Source organism: Lathamus discolor, chromosome 6 (assembly GCF_037157495.1).
Source record: "Lathamus discolor isolate bLatDis1 chromosome 6, bLatDis1.hap1, whole genome shotgun sequence".
Classification (NCBI taxonomy): domain Eukaryota; kingdom Metazoa; phylum Chordata; class Aves; order Psittaciformes; family Psittacidae; genus Lathamus; species Lathamus discolor.
In genome coordinates this window covers 63,104,106-63,123,512 of record NC_088889.1, presented here as the reverse complement: position 1 = coordinate 63,123,512, position 19,407 = coordinate 63,104,106, and the positions used below count along the sequence as shown (strand labels likewise).

Sequence of the window (19,407 nt, the reverse complement as noted above, 5' to 3'; positions counted from 1 at the left end):
GGCTTTGCTGCGAAGCGTGATTTTGGGCTACGGACATGCAGGCTGTGGGGAAGAGCCTGGCACCAGGTGATGCTCAGGAGCATTCTGATAGGCACGGGACCAGAGGCTTACATAACAGTACCTGAGGTGGAAGTTAGAAGGGTCTGATGGTCACAGTGTGCGGGGGGTGTCTGTAAGTGAATACACGCCAGCAGGACAGCAGCCGGGGCTGCCTTCCCTGGCTGCTGGATGGATTTAACCTAAAAAGGACAAGGTGCTAGGAGCAGACACCTCTTTATCTGCGCTAGAGCCTGGCTGGAGGTTACATGTGTGCAGCCCTTGTTCTGGCCCAGAGGTGACTGCTAGGGCTCAGGGCTCCTGAGGCAGATGCAAGCGCCCCGCTCCCCTCACGACGCAGCCGTAACGAACGCACTGAGCCCCCGGCCCCGCGCCGAGCCGTAACCCTCCATCGACGCACTGAGGGGCGGTGACTGCTCGCCCCGCCCCCGCGCGGAGGGGCGGGGAGCCGCCGGGCCAGGCCCTGGGCAGCCGCTGGGGCCGCGCCTCGGGCCGAGCCTAGCAGCGCGGGCCGGCAGGAGGGCGTGGGGCCGGCCGCCCGCTCCGTTACAGCTGGGGCCCGCGGCTCTTCCGAGCGGCGGTAAGGAGGCGGCGGCGGCGTGGCGTGCCCCGGGTGGCAGCGCAGTCCTGAGGCGGCGGTGGGCAGGCCGCCGGGCCTCCGTTAGGCCCGGAGCGGCGAAGAGGGCCCTGGGCTCGGCGCGGGCGGGGGCTGATGCTGGGGCCTGTTCGCTGGAGTGCGGTGCAGGCAGGAGGCTGCTGCCTCCCCGGTGTTGCTGTGCCGCGGCCGTTCGGTGTGTGGACAGACAGCCCCCGGCTGCGCGCCGGGGCCCGTTTTTCGTGTGGCAGCTGTGGGTGGAGCTGCTGCCAGCCCCCGGCCGGGCAGTGCGTGGAGAACGCCGAGCCCCTGGAAAGGAAAATGGGTGCCCGGCCCTGGGAGGTTAACAGTGCTGCGGTGGTTTCCTGACGGTGCCTTCCTTGCGAGCGAGCCTGCCGGTAGCCCTGGACTTGGAGGGCCGTACACGGAACAAGCTGTAGCGAGGGGAAATGGTAGGAGTCCACAAGCATCCCTTTGAATGTGTAAGATGGACTGAGGAGCTGAGATGCAGCTTGCCTTATGGTGGATTGTGAGGGAAAGTAGGTTGTGATGTGGTGGGAGAACAGAAGGAAGGGGGGGGGGAGAGTTAAGTGTTGCAATCAAGCTTGAGGAAAAGCGGCCTTCAGGGTACATTTGCTTGACCTTAAGGTAAGGGAGTTGTCAGGTCTGGTAGAGGCAGATGGGTGACACGTGAAGGAGGAGCTGCTTCAGTCTTGTGTGTGCTCCATGTGAAGTTTAATATCGGTGTGCCTCAGATGATTCGAGGACCTTTGATGAAAACAACCTGTGGAAATATTTTGTTTAAATTTTAATTTGTTGGGTTTTCTCTTGCATTGCTGTTTTTATTAAAAATAAAGTAGCGAGCAGTGGACTTTGTTCTGTTTAGAGTCAGAATTGTTTCTGTGAAAGAAGAGATGATGATCATACTTTTGGAACAGGTATTGTCAAGCTTGTTTACCCAGTGGAAAGAGGATGTGTTCTAGATGTGTTCTAGCAAATAACAGCAGTAGTCCAGCAGAAAAGAGCAACTATTGCAGACTAGACAACTAAGCCAACAAGTGTGCCTGTTCACGTCATCTGCGGAGCAGTCATTTGGTAGAACAGTCCAGCAGTTCTCATACCCACTTTCCACAGCTGAAGCAGGACTGTTTTCTTAAACAAATGACAATTGAATGAAATTGTTGGGTTTGAGACTGTAGCTCTTGGTCTGCCACTTTATGGAATGTGATACTTTAGGATGTGGCCTGCGTGGTAGGAATGATGTCCTGGTGGGCAAAGCAGGGAGTAGTAATCATGGGACTGATTATCATCTTGTTCCTGTCAATTACCTTCTGAGAGTCCTCAAGCAACTTAATGCATGTCTCAATTTCCCCTCTGTAAGTAAGGAGTATACTTTTGTAAGGGCAGTGAGGATAAAGTGCAGTTAGGAACTGCAAGGCACTGTGAAGTGTCATGTGCATTAAAGACCTAAGTGGGTCTTAGTTGAGCCATCTTTGTGCTTCAGATTTTGACTTCAGGAGGATGCTTTGTGGAAGAGAACGGATAGGAAGAACAACCCTCCAATATGGTTGAATGAATATGGAAGGTTTTATGGTAATGCTTTTATTCTAGTCAAATTCAACAACACTTTTCCTTCCTCTGTTTAACCAGTCCTGTCTTACATTTTCTATTGCAGCTGCTGCTGTGATCTTTTCTGTTAACTGCTCCTTTATTAACAGAGCTTCTTGCCATCCTGCTGCTAGAACGTTTGTAGTAACAGACCTCTTGTCTGCTAGACTGGAGAGTCACTTCTCCTGGAGCACATCAGTGGTTTCCCACTTGCATGCTGGATTGGGTGCCTTGTGTTATACCTAGCTGGAGGATCTGCCTGCCTTAGTTAAAAAGTGACAGTGACAGGTGCTTTCTTGTCCCAGTTGGGATTGCCTGCCTTTGTGAAGAGGGATGATCAAGCATTTGGAGCAGGGACATCAGTGACTGTTCCAGCTAGAGGTGTCATATATGGTTCTGACAACACCTGTACTGATGTCTTCATTTTCCTGTGTAATTCATCCCATGCTTTATATGCTCTGTTTTCTTTTCTGAAGCAGAGCTTGTGTATCTCATGCACAATGATGATCCTGAGTCACTGCTGTAGAACAAAACCATTTCTTATGTGCACTGAGCTTTCCAGCTGTCCTCTAGAATCACATCAGTGCAATCAATTTAAGCACTGGTGGCACAGGGTTACTTATTGCAGCTCTTCTATGAAATGGAAAGAACCTGTGCTGTGCTTTTTATTTCTACACTGTTGCTTGCTTATGCTGCATCCTCCTCAGTGTAGTCTTTGGAGCTGCAACTATTTTTAACTCTCTTGCTGAGAGCTTGTTTCTTTCAATTTGGAAAGTGGGAATGGTGGGATGCTGGGTGAAAGAGGACAGTGGTGGCGTTCCAGGAGCTTTCCTTTTTTATTTGAAAGGCACACTCTTCCTGACTTCCCCCTTCACAGAACATGAAGGTTATTTAATTCAGTTAGAGACGTTGCATGCTCTCTAACAGATTTCTGTACAACTGAAATCTGAACTGTAGCTTCCTGTAGGATGGAGAGTTTTCAATGGGAAGATGTGCAAATTATGTCCTTCAGAGGGAAAGCTGAATGTGAAATAAGTGAAGATAATGAATGGTGAGACATGCTTTTTTAATGCCCATTTTTGCAGCGTAACTTTGGGTACACTGCTGGTACTTGTGATGTAATAGAAATATTTAATATCTAATGTTTAATAAATACTTAAAATACTATAGCTATGTACCCTACTGTTGCAATGTGGTGTTTGTTTGCTTTTTAAATGCATAAATCATGACTCTTGCATGGAATGAAAACATGGGAGTAGAATTTCACATTAATTAAACTCCAGTCCTTTTCCTGCTTCTTAATACTTTTGGATGGCTCACAGTGAAAACTTCCAAGTTATGAGCAGTTGGGGCATACCATAGTCCAGGGGTATGTTACAGTCAGGCAGATTTATCATTTTGCATTGGAAAAATATCTGGCATAATCTTTTCGTAAAACACGTTTCTAATAGTATTTTTTCAGTAATTTCATAAGCACTGCTAAGAAAGAAAATGACTTTCTCATCTACATGCATTATGGCAAGGGAATAGTTTCAGACTTTTGAGAACTTGTGGGAATGGAGATTACGTAAATGATAGTCGTATTGTAAGCATCTCGTTTTGTGTAAGATGGGAAGTGAGTCATCGATTCCAGGTCCCTTACCATTATGGGAATGACATCATGTAATTCCTTATGAGAATTCTTTCATTCTTAATTTTTTCTTAATCAGGAGAACTCCTGGTGATATTTCCCCACTCAGCCCCGTCAGAAAATGCTTATTCATTCCCTTTTTCATATTCTTCTCTTTTTCGGAAAAGAACCAACCGAAAATGTCCCAGAATCCTGACAAGCCACCATCAAGCAAAGAAAAGTCAAGTGAGCTGGGGGATGGTCAAGAGGAGAGCTTGGACAACCCGGATCAGTCTGTCAGAAAAAGAATACGACAGAGTGCTTTAGGATCACACAGAGATGATACGCCAAAGTGTAAGCAAAGCTGCTTTATGAAAAAGACTTTGAAACTTTGCAACACCTTTCTCCCCATTTTTAGTACTTAACTGTACACAGTAACCATGTTCTGAGCCATGTATACCATTGCACGTCTGCACTCATGGAAGGGATAAGCACAGCTCGAGTGTGTTCCAGCTAAACTGTCACTGCTGTTTGCATTATCAGCTGAACCTTCTGGATTGGTGGAGCAGCCTCTGTTTCTACTGCAGGGCAAGAGAAGCTGTTATCAACAAGTTATGTCCTCTCATCCCTCTCCTAATGCTAACAGAAAGTTGTACATTTAGTCCTAATACTACTTCTAGTGGCAAGCAGGACTGCATATTGTAAGTTTATTCCTAAATCATATTTGTCATTCAGCTTTTGACATGAGGAGCTGAATGCAGTATGGTTACCAATTATTTCTAGCAAATCTATAGATAAAAGCAAGGGAAAGTTTTCTGGTCCCAGGGATTCAATTCAAAGAGGCAGAGTTGCTCAGATAACTAGTTCCAAGTTACTGTAGAGAGTGTCTCAGCAGGTAATATTTTATTTATTGCATTCCTTTTATTTTTTTAATGGTCTTCATTACTACTTGAGGTTTAGTGTTGTGGTTTACTGTGATGTTACACAGAGGAGATGTTCTGAGGGAGTTTATGTTCTTATGACTTACTGGTTGCCTGACAGGAAACGAGTTGTATGTGTGGAGAGATGCTGTGAGCACAGGGAAGTAAAATGCACAGCACAGTCTTGCACTGCACTGTACTACAAAGTAATCGTGGGTCTCAAGCTCTCCCCTTTTGTAAGGGAGGAGATACATTAAGAGGATGAAGTAACATGATTTAAGAGCATTCTTTGGTAAATTAAAGAGGCTTAGCTTTTAGTGCATCCTCTGCTAGGGTGATGTCATTTGGCAGTCTGACAAGAGCACTCCCATTCAGCTCTGAACTTTGTTGTCCTGCTAGTTCTCAGGATATCCAAGGATAATCCTTGCTGTATTTCCAGAGTCACTGTGCAAGATTAAGCTGCAAGTTGAAGGAAATAAGGGTTTGGGAGGGCTGCACAAAATGAGCAAGATATGAATGAAAAAATACCACATTGGAGCCTCACAGTATATACTTGGAACAGCTCCAAGTGGCAGACAAGTGATGGACAGTTACTCTTACAGGATCTTTTCTATGTTACCAGCTTAAATCCAGTTAAATTGGATTAGCAAATGAGGCTGTCATGATAGTTTGCCTAAAACATACCTCAGTGAACGCAGCCTATGAAGATCCCTGGTTGGTTTCTTCCATTTTGTGAATTAGCATGTTGCTCCTATGCCAGGACTCTAGTTGAAGTGAATGAGCTATGGAAAGGAATTGATCCATTAGGGCAGTTCTGCTGTGGCTCTTCCCCTGTCCTTCTGCTCCACCAGATGTTTTCTGTGGAAGCCGAGGTGAACCTTTCCATTCTTGTCTGCATCACCTGAGGACACCAATGCTTTAACCTTCTGCTTTTCCTCAAATACCTGGACCAGGGAAGAGCTATGGTGCTTCTCCTGACGTTGAAAGGGCACCCCCACACCCTGCTTCACTAGAGCTAGCACAGCTATGGGGAACTTTTACCACAAAGAATCAGCAGCAACAGGTTTTGGTTGGCTTCAGTGGGGATGGGATTACCCCCCTAACCAGCATGGCCTACACCCATGGCACCTTCTCTGCCTTAATGTGTCACTTCCTGCACTACCACCATGCCGTTCGTGTCCCAGGAGGATGTTTTATACTCCAGAACAATTAGGAGCCATAATTCCAAGTGCATATTAAGTTTTCTAAAACTGTCCCTGTCCCTCTTCTACCTTTTAGATTTCTACAGTCAGCCACTACCTTTGTCTCCTGCCTGATGAAAACTGACTCTTTTTTTTCAGGTCTAGAGCTTACTCCTACTTGCTTGTATGCCCCAGGGCCCAATTTGCAGTTGCTTGCTCATCCTTGTCAGTCCCAAATGCCTGCCAAAGGAAAAGGTCTTAGGCAATGGTGCTGGGACTAGGTCTTGATGTCCTTATTGCTTGGACCATGGCTTCTGGAGGAAAAAAGAAAAAGAGTCTGGAGAAGTGCCTGTTGCACTGAAAGTAGTGAGAATAATTAGCTACTAGTGTGTTATTGCTTAATGTTAATGGTGGTTTGTTTGCTGACTGCTTTAGAGATGAAGTCACTTCCTTGAAAAATATAACATTGAAATGGCAACATCAGCACAATAACTGAGGAAATAGTGGGGTGAAAATGCTAGTATTTTTAATGATTTCTTCCTACACTATGGAAGAAGATGCTAAGATACTATTAAGCAGTCCTGAAGAAGTGGGAGTTTAGGTGTGGGGATTTTGGGGGGTTGTTTTTTAAAAGATCTTGGTAGAACTTGGAAGCAATTGATATACTGAGCCTAGAATATCAACTGGGGTTCACTCCTTTGTTTTCTGTAGTACTCCAAACTCTGTCATCCCCAGCTGGGAAGGGAAGGAAAGAAGAATCTTCAAGTGCCTCTCTGTGCTGTAAAGAAGGTGGAAAGGGTCCAAAAGTATTAGCAGACTTTTTTCCATAGAGTTTTATAGGTAACTGTCTGACACTTTCATTTACGTTGCAGCTAATCCTCCTCGGCCTGTGTCAATAGAGGAGCTCATGGAAACAGCTAAGGGAGTAACCAACATGGCATTAGCCCACGAAATTGTTGTTAATGGAGACTTCCAGATAAAGCCAGCTGAATTACCAGAACACAGGTAAGACTGTTACCAAATAGATACATAAATGAAATTTGCATTTGTAGAACTACAGAACAGCTCTTAGTGGATCAGGTACAGGCTCTGGGTAGTATCTAGTATCATAAGGAGAAGGTGGTAATCATACTGTTCTGCTTCCCCAGAAACGTGTGTGTGTGAAAGGAGTAACTGTGTGGGCACAAATCCCAGGGTGCTGGAGTTTCTGTCAGTGTCCCCTTGTCCCAGGAGTCTGAGATTGCGGTCTTCTCAATACTCAAGTCTAGCTGCAGATGCAGGTGGTGCTCTCAGCATTTTTGAAGCTTTCACCACCTGTGGCAGTTAAGATGAAATGCTGAACATTTTAGCTTTTTCTGTCAGTTTCTCCAGGGATTTTTTGGGAAGAGATTCCTATGTTTTATTAGGTTAGTCCTTGCTCATTTTAAGTTTGAAGTCTTTCCTTCTCTATCTGACCTACAGTAATTCTGTCCCCTGCTGAAAGGGAAAACAGAAGCCATGTGGATGTCTGGTCACGTACTGGCTAGTGTAGCTGACCCAGTCCTATCTACAGAGGCTTTGTGTGCTCGTTTTTTTTTTTTTTTTCACACACAGAGGGATCTGGCTGACCATGTTTCCTGGGTTGACTTGTGAGAGTGAGTGCACATTTCATGGAAGGAACTTGGTCCACATTGAAACCAGTGTTATCTGGAGATGCCTCTGTTTGAGAGAGAGACCCAGAGCACGTTAGCCTTCATGGGTGCTGCAGAAGAATATGCTGCAGATGGCTCTTAGAAGACTGGCATTGCTTGTCCTTTATAGAAATCGGTCATTCTGAGACTTTGATGCCCATCTCCACCAAAATATGGTGACAGTGGTTCTCATGAACATCAGTAGTGAGGATGTTGCTTGGAACTTGAATTGTCCCTGCCTGAAAAGGCAGTAATGGGAACATTCTCATCTTCCTTTTTCACCTGGACTGTTGCTGTTTTTCCGGTGTGCCACTGATGTTCTATTAATGGCCATGGACTGCTAAACAGTAGTAACCAAAGAAAATGTGCTCATGCCATCAAATACACGCTGGACCTCATGGCCCCAGCAGGAATGGCCTTTCAGTAAGGGTTGAATGGAGTAGATGAGGGTATTTGCTATATGTTCTTCACTTGTTTCAGCTTCTCAATTGGTAGGAAATGGAATGGTGGCCTCCTCAAATGCTGAGGACAAACAATATTTAACTGAGCTGGCACATAACACTAGATACCTCTGTTGTCCATGAAAACTCATATATATTTTAGAGCTCAAGTAGTGATTTGATTGGTCTTCTCAGCACCATCTGTCAGTGTGTGTGCCTTGTCTGTCATTAGACCCCTGCTTTGCTGCCTTATTTGCAGGTCATGTGGCTCTGTGAACTAGGAGCTCTCTTGAGTATGGAGAGTATGCCTGAGGTGTGCAAAGCTCCTTCTCCCCACTCTGCCTTATCTTCTGTGTCTCAGCATCTTTTTGTGTAACTTTCATCAGGTGTTTTCTGCTTTGCAGCTGATGGCTGAGAATAAATGCTTCATCTAAAGTCCCAATTAAGAGGGTGCTGTTGTATTCAGTGTCTGCTGCTGCTCTGTGTTCCTTCAGATGGATTTCTCATATGAAAATGTGCTGTGATAGTGGATAACTTTTCCGGTATGCCTAAATGCCATGAAATTGATCTCAGCATTTTTCAGAGAAGAAGGATTTTAGCGTTTTTTATTTTTTCCATCCTTTCTTGTATGTCTCAGGCTTACAGTCCCCTGCAGCTTGAATGTATGTGTAGACACATGGTTGGAGGAGGAAGCTTGTGACTGTATTTGCAGTGGTAGATGCTGTCAGTAGAGCACATGTTGGTTGCCCTCAGAGGGCCACAGGGCATAAAGGCCTCTGCGTGCTGCCTGAACCTCAGCTGCACAGAGTCAGAGCCTTGGGAACCTGCTGTGTGTTGTGAGCTGCTTCTGTGTTGAAGTTAAACCTGCTCTGAACAGGAGCCTGCTGGCTGAAAAGGAGTAACTTTCAGTGTTCTGGATTAGGAATTGGTACTGAAGCAGTAGAATTCATTTATTTTTTTTAAACAAACTGGACTGGGCCTGTATCTCAGAGTACTTGCAATATCTACACATTGAAATGTAGAAGCTTTTGTGTCAGGGAAGTGACTCCATTTCTGTTTACTTAATGGCTTTTCCTTCGTAGAATTGCATTTACTTAGTGTGGCTCTTGAAAGTAACAGGAATACTGGTTCTCTGGTCTTTTGAAGACAAAACTAATTTTTGTGATCTCTCTTCTTCCCGTTGTTTGGTTTAGAGGTAGCATGTGATAAATAATTGCAAGGATTTTAATTTGTAGCTACTTCTGCTTGTGTGTAAACCTTTAGTAGGATATAAGTCATCCCAAACCCTTTGTCCAGTTTTTCTCGCTTTTCTGTGTAACTTAAAATGACAGATCTCTTCTTTGTTGATCAGCATATATTCATTATTACACTATATTCATATTATTATCTGCTGTTCTTCAGGAGCTGCAGGTTATCTTTGTCAGGTGGTGCAGAGACAAGTATTGTTTATTAACTGGTCATATTTACCCACAGCTTAGAAAAAAAAGTAAGAGATATTGTGCATAAAGCTTTCTGGGACTGTCTGGAAGCTCAGCTAAAGGAAGATCCACCAACTTATGACCATGCAATTAAACTACTGGGAGAAATTAAAGAGGTGAGATGATGTCATATCGAGGGAAATTACCGAATTTGAGTAGCTGCGTTGATATGAATGAGCACAAGTGGCTGAAGTTTGGCTTTTCATGAGGGACTTCCTTAATCTTTTTCACTACTGTATCATTATCTGTGAACATATACAAGTTGTATGACCCCAGAGGAGAAATTTGAATGTAAAAACAAATGCAAAACAATGTAAGAAGATTAAAAGGAAAGTAAAACTAGTTTCCTCCTATCAGGCTTCCTTCATGTTATGACTGTAGTATCTGTACTACAAAGTATTTACCATTTAGTAACTTCAGTATCATAAAGAGTGAGGGAAAACATTTGGTGAATGGTTGGTTAAAAAAAGAAAAAAAATCTCCACTCATAAAGGGCAATTAGTTTAAATAAAAAGTGGTTCAGTAACTGTTTTGATCCTTGTAGTAGTCTTTGGTATGTAGAACTAACACACTGTTAAAAACTTTCCATTTCAGAATCTCCTGTCTTTCTTGTTGCCTGGTCATACTAGACTGAGAAACCAGATTACAGAAGTTCTTGATCTGGATTTGATAAAACAGGAAGCAGAAAATGGGGCCCTTGATATTGCTAAGTTGGTCGAATTTGTTATTGGGATGATGGGGACTCTCTGTGCTCCAGCTCGAGATGAAGAAATTAAGAAGCTGAAAGATATTAATGAAATAGTTCCTCTGTTCAGGTACTGAAATGGTATTGATTAGTCACATTGAGAGTGCCTTCAATAATTTTATGGGGGCTGGGGGGAGGGAGGGCCGGTCCAGCAGGGCAACCTGCAAATCTCTGTAAGAAAAGGGAGTGATAGGGCTGTAGTTGTGGGTGTGAAGGGGGGAGAGGCTACAGAGGTCTTTAACAAGGACCATCTTTGTTCTGGTGAACTGGAGTATTTGGCTCCCGCATGTCAGTGAAGGACATTTTCTTAAATGCCAAGTGTGTATAAGCTGTAAGATAGCAGGTGAATGGGCAGTTTGTATTAGAATGAATAGCAACAGCAGAAGGGGGTGGTGGTGGGAAGAGGAGCAGCATAGGAAAAAGGTGTTACTGTTCCCCAACCAGTTCATCCTTTCCCCTCAAGTGGAGCTCTCTCTCCTACCCAGAGGCTTCTGCTCTGGCGCCGTGTTCTCAGCTGAATAGTTGCTGCCCTCTTCTCTTCCCCTTTCCCTCTCCCCCTTCCCCCACCCCCAAAGTTGGTAAAGTCAATTCCATGGAGGCATTTTTACAGAAGACCAAGATTTATTTCCTGCTTTGAACAGACACAGACACACACATGCTTGCTCCATCTCTGCCCCATGTTCTTACATTGTTAAACATCCTGTTAATGTTCCCGATGTATGTTTCTGCTCTTCCCTTACACAGTCTGTAATAAACCTTGTCAATAGTATCTCTCAAACATCTGCAGCCTTGAATAACTTTTTCTGTTTGTTTGTTTAGAGCCATTTTCTCTGTGTTAGACCTAATGAAAATGGATATGGCAAACTTCGCTGTCACTAGTATTAGGCCAAAATTAATGCAGCAGTCTGCTGAGTATGAAAGAAAGAAGTTTCAAGAGTTTCTTGAGAAACGGCCAAGTATGACTTTGTTCCTTTCTTTCTTCCCCTCTGCCCTCCCAGTGAACTGCATGCTTTTGCTTGTAGATCATGCGAAGAAATCAGATTTTTCATTAAGTTCTAGATTTCATATGGTAAATGACAGCTTGTGCCCCAAAACTGTGGTTTGACAAAATCTTCCAGAACAACAGTTCTGCACTTCATACACTGCAGTTTAGTTTCATTTCAGTACCGTGTAGGGCATAAATCATCTCACCTCTGATTTCCTGTAGCTGCATGGTTTTAATTGTCTTAAATGTTCTGCTTAGTCCAATAAGTGAAATGCATGTCAGTAACTGATATCATGGTTATTAGTAACTAATGGGATTATTTAGAAATCATTGGTGAAGAAACCTAACTTTGAAAAGGAATTTTCTTAACAAGATTTTTTTTCCCACTACTCCGCAGATTCTTTAGACCTTGTCACAAGGTGGTTGCAAGAAGCAGCAGATGATCTTGTCAAGCTGAGATGTAAAATGTTGCCTCCCCACTGTAGCAGTGATGGTGCCACTGGTGGAGCTTCCGCCTTGTGCTCCACTGCTGTACAAAATCAGGCCTATCTGAACCTCCTGAAGTGGGACCATGTGAACAGGCCTTTCCCAGAAGTAGGTTATTTAACAGAAAAATGCATTTCTGGGCTTGTTCTACTTTTTCTGTTTCTGGCATATAACAGAAGCTTGTTTGGATTTATAGCCTTGTAACAAGTACAATACTAAAACATCCCTTGATTGAGGGCTTTTGTAGCTCTTCTAATGGTGCTGCTTTTCAGTATTGAAACTTAGTTGAGAAAGAGGAGTTATTTAATTTTGTTCCTGTTACTTGCCTGCTGAGCACATACTGCTCTTTTCTGTGTCTTTGTCTTGCTGTCACTGGTGTGGCTAGGTGGGAATTGCAGTGTCACATCACAGCCCAGTGTGCTGACTTCACTGTGTGCCGGCTTCCTCATTCTTTGCAGACGGTGCTAATGGACCAGACCCGCTTTCAGGAAATACAGCTGGAGCTGGAGCAGTGCCTCTTGACTGGGACAGTCCTTCTGGTCACCTTCAGTGCAGCAGGCCCGGCACTTGCTGACATGCCTGGATTTGCTGAGAAAATCAAAACCATTGTCAAGGTGCTGCTGACGGGAATCCATCTGCCGTGAGTACTGAATAGTCCTCACACAGGCGCTGGCATAGCTGTTCTCACCCTAGTAAATCATCAGCTTAAGACGCTTTATGGCTGTAGAATATGTCAGAGGAAGTGATGAGGGCTTTTTATGATCCCAGGCTGACAGTTTTTGTTCAGCTTACTCAGACAAAACCATCTTTTCTTGTGTGTTCTTTTGTGACCTCTACGTACTCCTTTATTCAGAGGGTTTTCCTTGATGCCTTTTTGGCACATGAGAGCACCAGCAGCTAACCATGCTCACCTTTTGTGCCAGGCTCCCTCAAAAACTTGAGTGTGGTACAGTAAGATGCTTGCAGATACAGAATGGTTGCTGTAGACATTATGGGTTGATGACTGGTTTTTGCATTAGAACTGTCTCTGAGGGCAGAAGGGTCAGCTCTTATTTATGTGGATTGTTCAGGCTGGAAATCTTTAATGCCGTCTATTCTACCTGGTTTTTTCTACCTGGTCTATTCTACCTGGTCTCTCCTGGTTTTATATCTCAACTTTATTTTTCATATATACATATATACGCATATATAAAAAATATATTATTCTTTATAGTTCTGGGTTTATCTGGATTACACTTCTTCCATTACATTTGATAAATAAGGCAACTGTAATTGGATATTATTTTATCCAATAATAAAATATCCAACTGTAAAAAATATATTTTTATAGTTTATTTTCTAAAGGTGGGGAAAAAAGGCAACTAACTCCTGTAGTTCAGTAACGCTCTGCTCCACATTCTCCAGCTCCTTTAACCTGAAGGAATCTTTGGCTACCACGGGTGAGAAGGTGTGTGCTGAAGTTAACACCTGCCTCTCCCAGCATGGCTTCACACCGCTCTCAGCTGAGCGAGAGACTGTACTTAAAGGACAAATCCAAGCGGTGGCCAATTCGGATAACACCATATGCAAGTTAATAGGTATGCTTGGACAAAACCACTCTGTCCTCAAGTGACCACTTGTCTGTCTTTGCACATCTGCTGGTGGCATGACATGCATGGTTCCTCATTTAATAAGCTTCAAATGCTCGTTTGCTATGTTCAGGCTTTCTGTACATTACATGAGAGTACACTATTTCTAATTGACTCTCTCTTTTGAAAACAAACCAAACCCTTGGTCCAATTTTTCCAGATTCTCGAATTCAAAAGTTTCTGGAGAATTACCTTGCATCTAGTCACCAGAAATCATTGCCTGCTGTTCCTGGAGGACTAGGCCCTATTCAAAAAGAGCTGGAAGAGATTGCTGTGAAGTATGTTCGTCTTGTCAACTACAACAAAATGGTCTTCAGCCCTTACTACGATGCAGTCCTTGACAAAATACTGACTAAGGAAGAATACCAACTTGCAGTGAAGTCAGAAGAATCCTAAAACCAGTTTGTATGCTACCAGTACGGTATTGTCAGCTATTTTAAACACTTGCACCAATATTTGTCTAGGAAAACAGCTTCCCATGTAAATACTGGTTCCTTTTAATTCACTAGTGATGACTGATGAGGAAAATACCTGAGATCCAAAAGGGGTTCTGAAATAAATGGTGAGAGAGACACGCATTTTTCATGTAAGTATGCAACCTGGGTGGGGGAATGTCTTGGTACTTTTCTGGCTGCAATTTTTCAGCTGGTGCTAAGTAGGACAAGTTTAAGAATCAAACTTTGTATTTAAGTAAGTGGCTCATTTTAGGGCATTTTACTCTAATTTACTGTGAATTTAGTTTAATTAATTCAGAGCAGATTAGCTATGGGGTGATTTGACTTAAAATAATAAATAAATCTTACTTCAAAGAAGGAAGCTAAAATTCTGGATAAGAGAAAAAACAAAGCCAAACAGCACTTTATTGTAACATTATGGTCAGTGTAGTAGGCTACTAGTTTTTTCTGCATTTTACTGCATTTTTAATAGCATTTTTTTGCTGTTTACCTGCAGATGTTACACAAGACATAATATATTTTTGTAGTAAATTTTCTGGTTATTGGGTAACTGTCCTCTGCTATGTACAGTACTTCCAAAGGTGGCAATCTTATAGATTGCAGCTGTATTTATCTCTTGTAAAGACTTCAGAAGGGCAGAGCTAAAATGTTTTGATATAAGTGGCATTTCTTACCTTTTTTTTTTTTTTTTTTTTGCTAGCAGTTTACTCGTTTTTATGTGAAATACTCATTTTCAAGGGACTCTGTCATTTTCTGAGGGCAGATTTCAAGCGTGTGACACTTTAGGCTGAAAGTTTTACTTGTGTTTTTAAAACTACAACTGGAGATGGTTGCATTTTCAATCATATCTTCAAAACTATCCTGGAAGTGCAGAGCACTCTCGGAAGTATAAGTGATCTTGATGCACTGTGAGAAGTGAATGATTTACTGATAGTTTGAACATACAGGGAATATTTTCAGTAGAAGATTTTTTTCACTTTGTAGAGGTGTTCTTGAAACTTAAAATAGTTGCAGGTCTTGAATGGAGTTAGCTACATGTTGTATAGAGGAGCATTCACAGAGGAGCTCAATGACTTTACAGCCTTACTGAGATTTCAAACTCAGCCAGGAGGGAGGTACATTTGAAATTTTCCTCTGGCTGACCACTGTGCTGTGCTACAGTTATCAAAATTTGATGATTTCATGAAAGCCAAGTTCATAGTTAGAAACAGTAAGTGTCCCAAGTACTACTAGACTAGCCAAAAGAGAATGTGCTGGTGTCTTAAAAGCCATGAAACCAACAAGTTATGTAAAATAAATAAATGAGGGCCTTTTATTGCTCATATCCAGGTTCATTTTATCAATCAAAATAATAGAACTTCTAGAAGGAAGCACTTGATCATGAATCAGTGCTGATGTTTCCCTTTCTAGTTTTCCTTTAATTGTCAGTGTCGATATAGCTGCTCTGACTTTGAGTTTGGAGGAAGGTGGGTTAAGTAAGACCTTTTATTCCATGTTAGCCTATGCAACTATAAACCAAATCTTTTCTCAGTCATTACAAACCCTGTTCCCCAAAGGAAAAACCACACCAAAGCCCTGTAAGAGATCAGCAGCTCAGTCAAGTTATTTTTCTTTTGGCTAAAGTTACTTGGATAGTAAAATGTGATCTGTCTTTGACTCTTTGATAACTCAAAAATGAGTAGGTTTGGTTAGCCAGAAAAGTAAGTTCTGAGTAGGTTTTTGGTGTGGACTGCTTCATTGTCTGAATCAGTACAGGATACTACAGAGGTCTTCAAGATCGCTGCATCTGCTTACTGTACTTTGTTATTAGTGCAGGATCCACCTCAAAATACAGCCTATAGCTCTGCAGCTCCAACAAGGTAATTCAGTTGTCTGTGTAAGCGCTAACAGAAAAAAAGAGCTAACAGAAACATTATTGCTAGAGATGTATAACCAAGACAAAGCTGTTTTCATTTTTGTTAAATGAGAGTTGCAGAAGTTATACATTGCTGCTGTTGTTTTATATTTTAGCATTGTCTATAAGCTGCCATTACAGGCCCCTGTGGAATTACGCATACTACAGAAATTTAGGTGCTGTAGGGGATGATCTCCAGGATGTGAGGAAGAACAACATAATGATGAAACAACATACTTAGAAAAGCAGAATGACTGGGACTGCATTATAGATAGATAAAATTGTACTTGCTCAATCCAGGAGATGGCTGCTCCCACTTGAGGAATTCATGGTCCAGATGGCTGTGACGATCAGCTCCTGCTTACTCTGCCATCGAAGCACAGATTGTGCTGCAGGCTCGATGCAGTATGCCCCAGCTCTCCTTGCAGCAGGGGCTTGATCCTAAGGCTTCACATGGAGAGAAGTGCAGTACCTGCCACTGGCTCCAGTTTTGCCTGCGGGGGTACAGGCAGTGGGAGTGGGTGCCTAGGTGAGTGGTGGGTGTTGTGGGCCTTACAGCAGCAAAGATCTAAATAAATGCCCATGAGTGCAAATCACCTTAGTGGCTTTGGTTTTTTTTAGTGATAGCAGTTGACAAATAGTTTCTCTACATCCTCTTTAAAAGAAAAAGGGAGATATGATTAAGTGGCAAAGCAAAGAAGAAATTCTATGACTGATAAGGCCAGACCTTACCTCCATGGGAACATAGTTCTATGGTTACGCATAGGCTGTTTCACCTTTTAGTCCAGTAGACAGGAGCACTGACTGGTGTCATCTCTGCTGCTGGTGGTGGGAATGTCTGTGTGTCTGAATGTCCTGTAGTCCACAGGGATTCTTATGGTCTCAGCATGGTGAGTGCAGTTCTGAATAGCCTGTTACAAGTTAAAAATCTACAGTATGTGTAGAAACTGCTTCAAAAGTTCATATAGTGGTTTTGTTAGCTTGTTTGATAATACCAGGTTAAACTGCTTTGCTAATATATTAACATTGAGCTTTGTACCTTAAGTGGAAGACCAGTGCAGTTATTCAGGAACAGACTGTGTGAGCTAGTACTCCTGGACAATCCACATTAGAAATATGTACTGAGTTTGTCTTACAATGCTGTCTTCTTTAAACAGTCTGGAATTAAAGGCAAAAGTATACTGTATCCTCTAGAACAAATGGAAAAAAAGCTAATTCTAATATGTATGCTCTGATCAATTTCCTGTGATGGTCCTAATAACATTGCTTTTGAAGTGGCTGAGTCATATTTAAGAAGTAACTTGTTGTGTTTGAATAAAACCAGAATGAGGCATGATGTTCTGGATATCCTTTTATTTTAAAGGAATGTTTCTTTCCATTTTCAACTACAAAACAGGTTCCATACATTCTGCCATAAATAAAAATGAACAATAAGGCAGGAACTACATGAACAAACTGAGAACAACTGTTTTCCAGAAAATGTGAATTAAAAATGCTTCACAAGTATAAGCCATCCAGTTTTTAAAATAAAACTGTTGAGAACCCACCAGATCTCAAGTGGTAGATGTGAACACCTTTGAAGAACAAAATGCAGTTTTGACATTTTGCACTTTTGGTTCTGAAAACCTTGACTTGTTCAGAGCACGTTCTAAGGTTGTTCTGGCTGTTTTCGGATCAAGAACCATAGGAGAAAAGAGGCACCACAGTAACAAAACCATTTTCAAGATTTACTTTTGTTTGCAGCTGTCCCTTTTAAATGCCTGACTTTTAAGAGACTGACAGACTCAATGCAAGTCTTTGTCTGTCACAGCAGAACTCCAAACTTGTTTCACCGGATTCGCTTTTGCTGTCGTGCTCTGTAAATGTCATGTACAGGGGGAACTACAGATCCTTTCTCCTCGTCGTCATCAGAATCCTCGTGTGGCCTCTTAATAGCCTTGTTGAGCATAGCATTGTTTTCCACAGGTCCATTGCCTTCCACAGCTATTTCAGGTAGGCCTCCGGTAATTACCCGCACAGCTTCATCAACAGCTGCAGAAAGAGAAAAGGATTTGTTTCATTTGCAAAACTTAACCTCTCCAATTAGAAATAAGCATGTGAACAGGGACACCAAGGCAGGTACATTGTGGAGATTTCTGGAACATGAGACATTTTCCTACCCTGTTCTCCCATAAATGTTAAGAATTAAGTCCTGACTGTGGAAAATTCTAAGCTATGGCAGCACTAATTATAAAGTAAATGCTGCTGCTTCAGCATGAGACCTCCCTTTACACAAGAATTGAGGTCATTTGCAAGCTTAATAAAAGAGGAAAGCCTGCAGGGGAAACAGTGTAAGTTGTTCATGATTCATCAGAAAGTATGCATACAGAGCAAGTCAGTGTCTGCTTATCAACAAAGAGGGCTTCAAAAATTCCATGTGTAATTTCAACGGATGTTTTATTTTCACTCTAAAAGAAATTAAATCCCAGCTTGTGTTCTCGCTGATCATTTGCTCCTGAAACTAACAGAGGGAATGAAAGTCATAGTTTATGTGAAGCCTGGAGTATGGATCTGTCCTGGTTTTATGTTTCAGAACTTCACCTCTTCTGTAGGAGCTCAGAAAACACTGCTCTTCAATTGTTCTCAAGCACCCCATCAATGTGCATTCAGAGTTATGCCTTCCAATGAACTCCCCATACTGCAGATGTGCAATTTACTGCTATGGCTACAATGCTGCTACAAATAACACCTTGCTTCTTTTAAAGGATATTCTGAAAATCTTAATGTTTTTCTTTTAATGGTTACCATCAGAAAGTTATTAAAGTAGAAGCTAGTGATTTTTGACTTCTTGATCTTCCCACAGTTAAATGTACAAATGTCTCTATGTAGATTCCAACCTACAAATACAGCTAATTCAACAGTACACTCTTAAATAATAATTATACACCTGTAAATGAGGTCTGGGTTTTAGACAGCAATATTCATACGTAAAACAAAGTCATATGCAGCACTATCACAGACTCCAGAGCCAAGAAATAACTTACTGTCTGGCAGTTTGCATCTTCTAAATATCTCCATGAGCTCATCCACTTGAACAAAGGGACCCTGATTTGTTACCAAAGAAGAAAGATTATTTTCAATGGAGTGATGCACACTGTGGTTCTGTCAAAGCAGAATCTCTTCTACAGCTTGAGAATTCATTAAAACAAACCTGAAAGCAAACAGGAGGTGGCAGGAGCTTCATAAGAACTACGGCTGCTGGTGGAACAGGAAACACACCGCCTGGGACGGGATGTAAACCTGGAGCTGAGGATAGAAAAACTATGAAGGCAGTGCAAGACAGCTAGACCTGAACTGCTTTAGCAGCACTATTATTTGATACAAGTAATTACTAGCCTGTCACACTTGCCTCTACTAATTACATAATGTTTAGTCAGTGATCTGAAGTCTATGAGCAGTATGTATAACTGCTTATTACCATTTACCAGACCCCAAACTTCTTGTACTTACTGCCATGTGACCTTAGTATTAAGTAAAATACTGCCTTTAGCAATCCAATTAAATAACAGCCTCAAATTTAAGTACATGTTTGGGTGACTGAAGACTAGGAAAGTCTGTGATTAGCTTTGCTAGGTTAATAACTTGCCACTGGGTGAAATAAAACCCCATCTGACTTA

At 42.3% G+C, this 19,407-nt stretch overlaps 2 protein-coding genes across 12 annotated transcripts in view; one reads left to right on the top strand and one right to left on the bottom strand.

Moving 5' to 3' along the window:
• Positions 1–501: 501 nt before the first annotated feature.
• On the top strand, positions 502–19,407 carry TCP11L1 (t-complex 11 like 1). 9 transcript variants are annotated; one of them, XR_010613551.1, is made up of 12 exons: positions 502–637; positions 2,157–2,245; positions 4,058–4,223; positions 6,843–6,975; positions 9,554–9,674; positions 10,153–10,373; positions 11,123–11,259; positions 11,686–11,882; positions 12,233–12,414; positions 13,179–13,351; positions 13,563–13,988; positions 17,148–19,407. XR_010613551.1 is itself a non-coding variant. In XM_065683224.1 (12 exons), exons 2-11 carry the CDS (start codon positions 2,225–2,227, stop codon positions 13,796–13,798), a joined length of 1,587 nt encoding a protein of 528 aa, XP_065539296.1. In that variant the 5' UTR covers positions 502–637; positions 2,157–2,224; the 3' UTR covers positions 13,799–13,818; positions 13,912–19,407. The 9 variants fall into 9 exon arrangements, 7 of the variants coding, with proteins under 7 accessions (XP_065539296.1, XP_065539297.1, XP_065539298.1 ...); XR_010613550.1 differs by having other exon boundaries at positions 16,052–19,407; XM_065683224.1 differs by having other exon boundaries at positions 13,563–13,818; positions 13,912–19,407.
• Positions 17,090–19,407, bottom strand: part of CSTF3 (cleavage stimulation factor subunit 3) — a 50,503-nt gene continuing 48,185 nt past the window's right edge. For all 3 annotated transcript variants that reach the window (XM_065683219.1, XM_065683220.1, XM_065683221.1), the window contains 3 exons: positions 18,942–19,036; positions 18,775–18,835; positions 17,090–17,782 (listed from right to left, as the gene is read on the bottom strand). In XM_065683219.1, the coding sequence (XP_065539291.1) occupies positions 17,580–17,782; positions 18,775–18,835; positions 18,942–19,036 (359 nt within the window). In that variant the 3' untranslated portion in view covers positions 17,090–17,579. The remainder of the gene's footprint in view (positions 17,783–18,774; positions 18,836–18,941; positions 19,037–19,407) is intronic.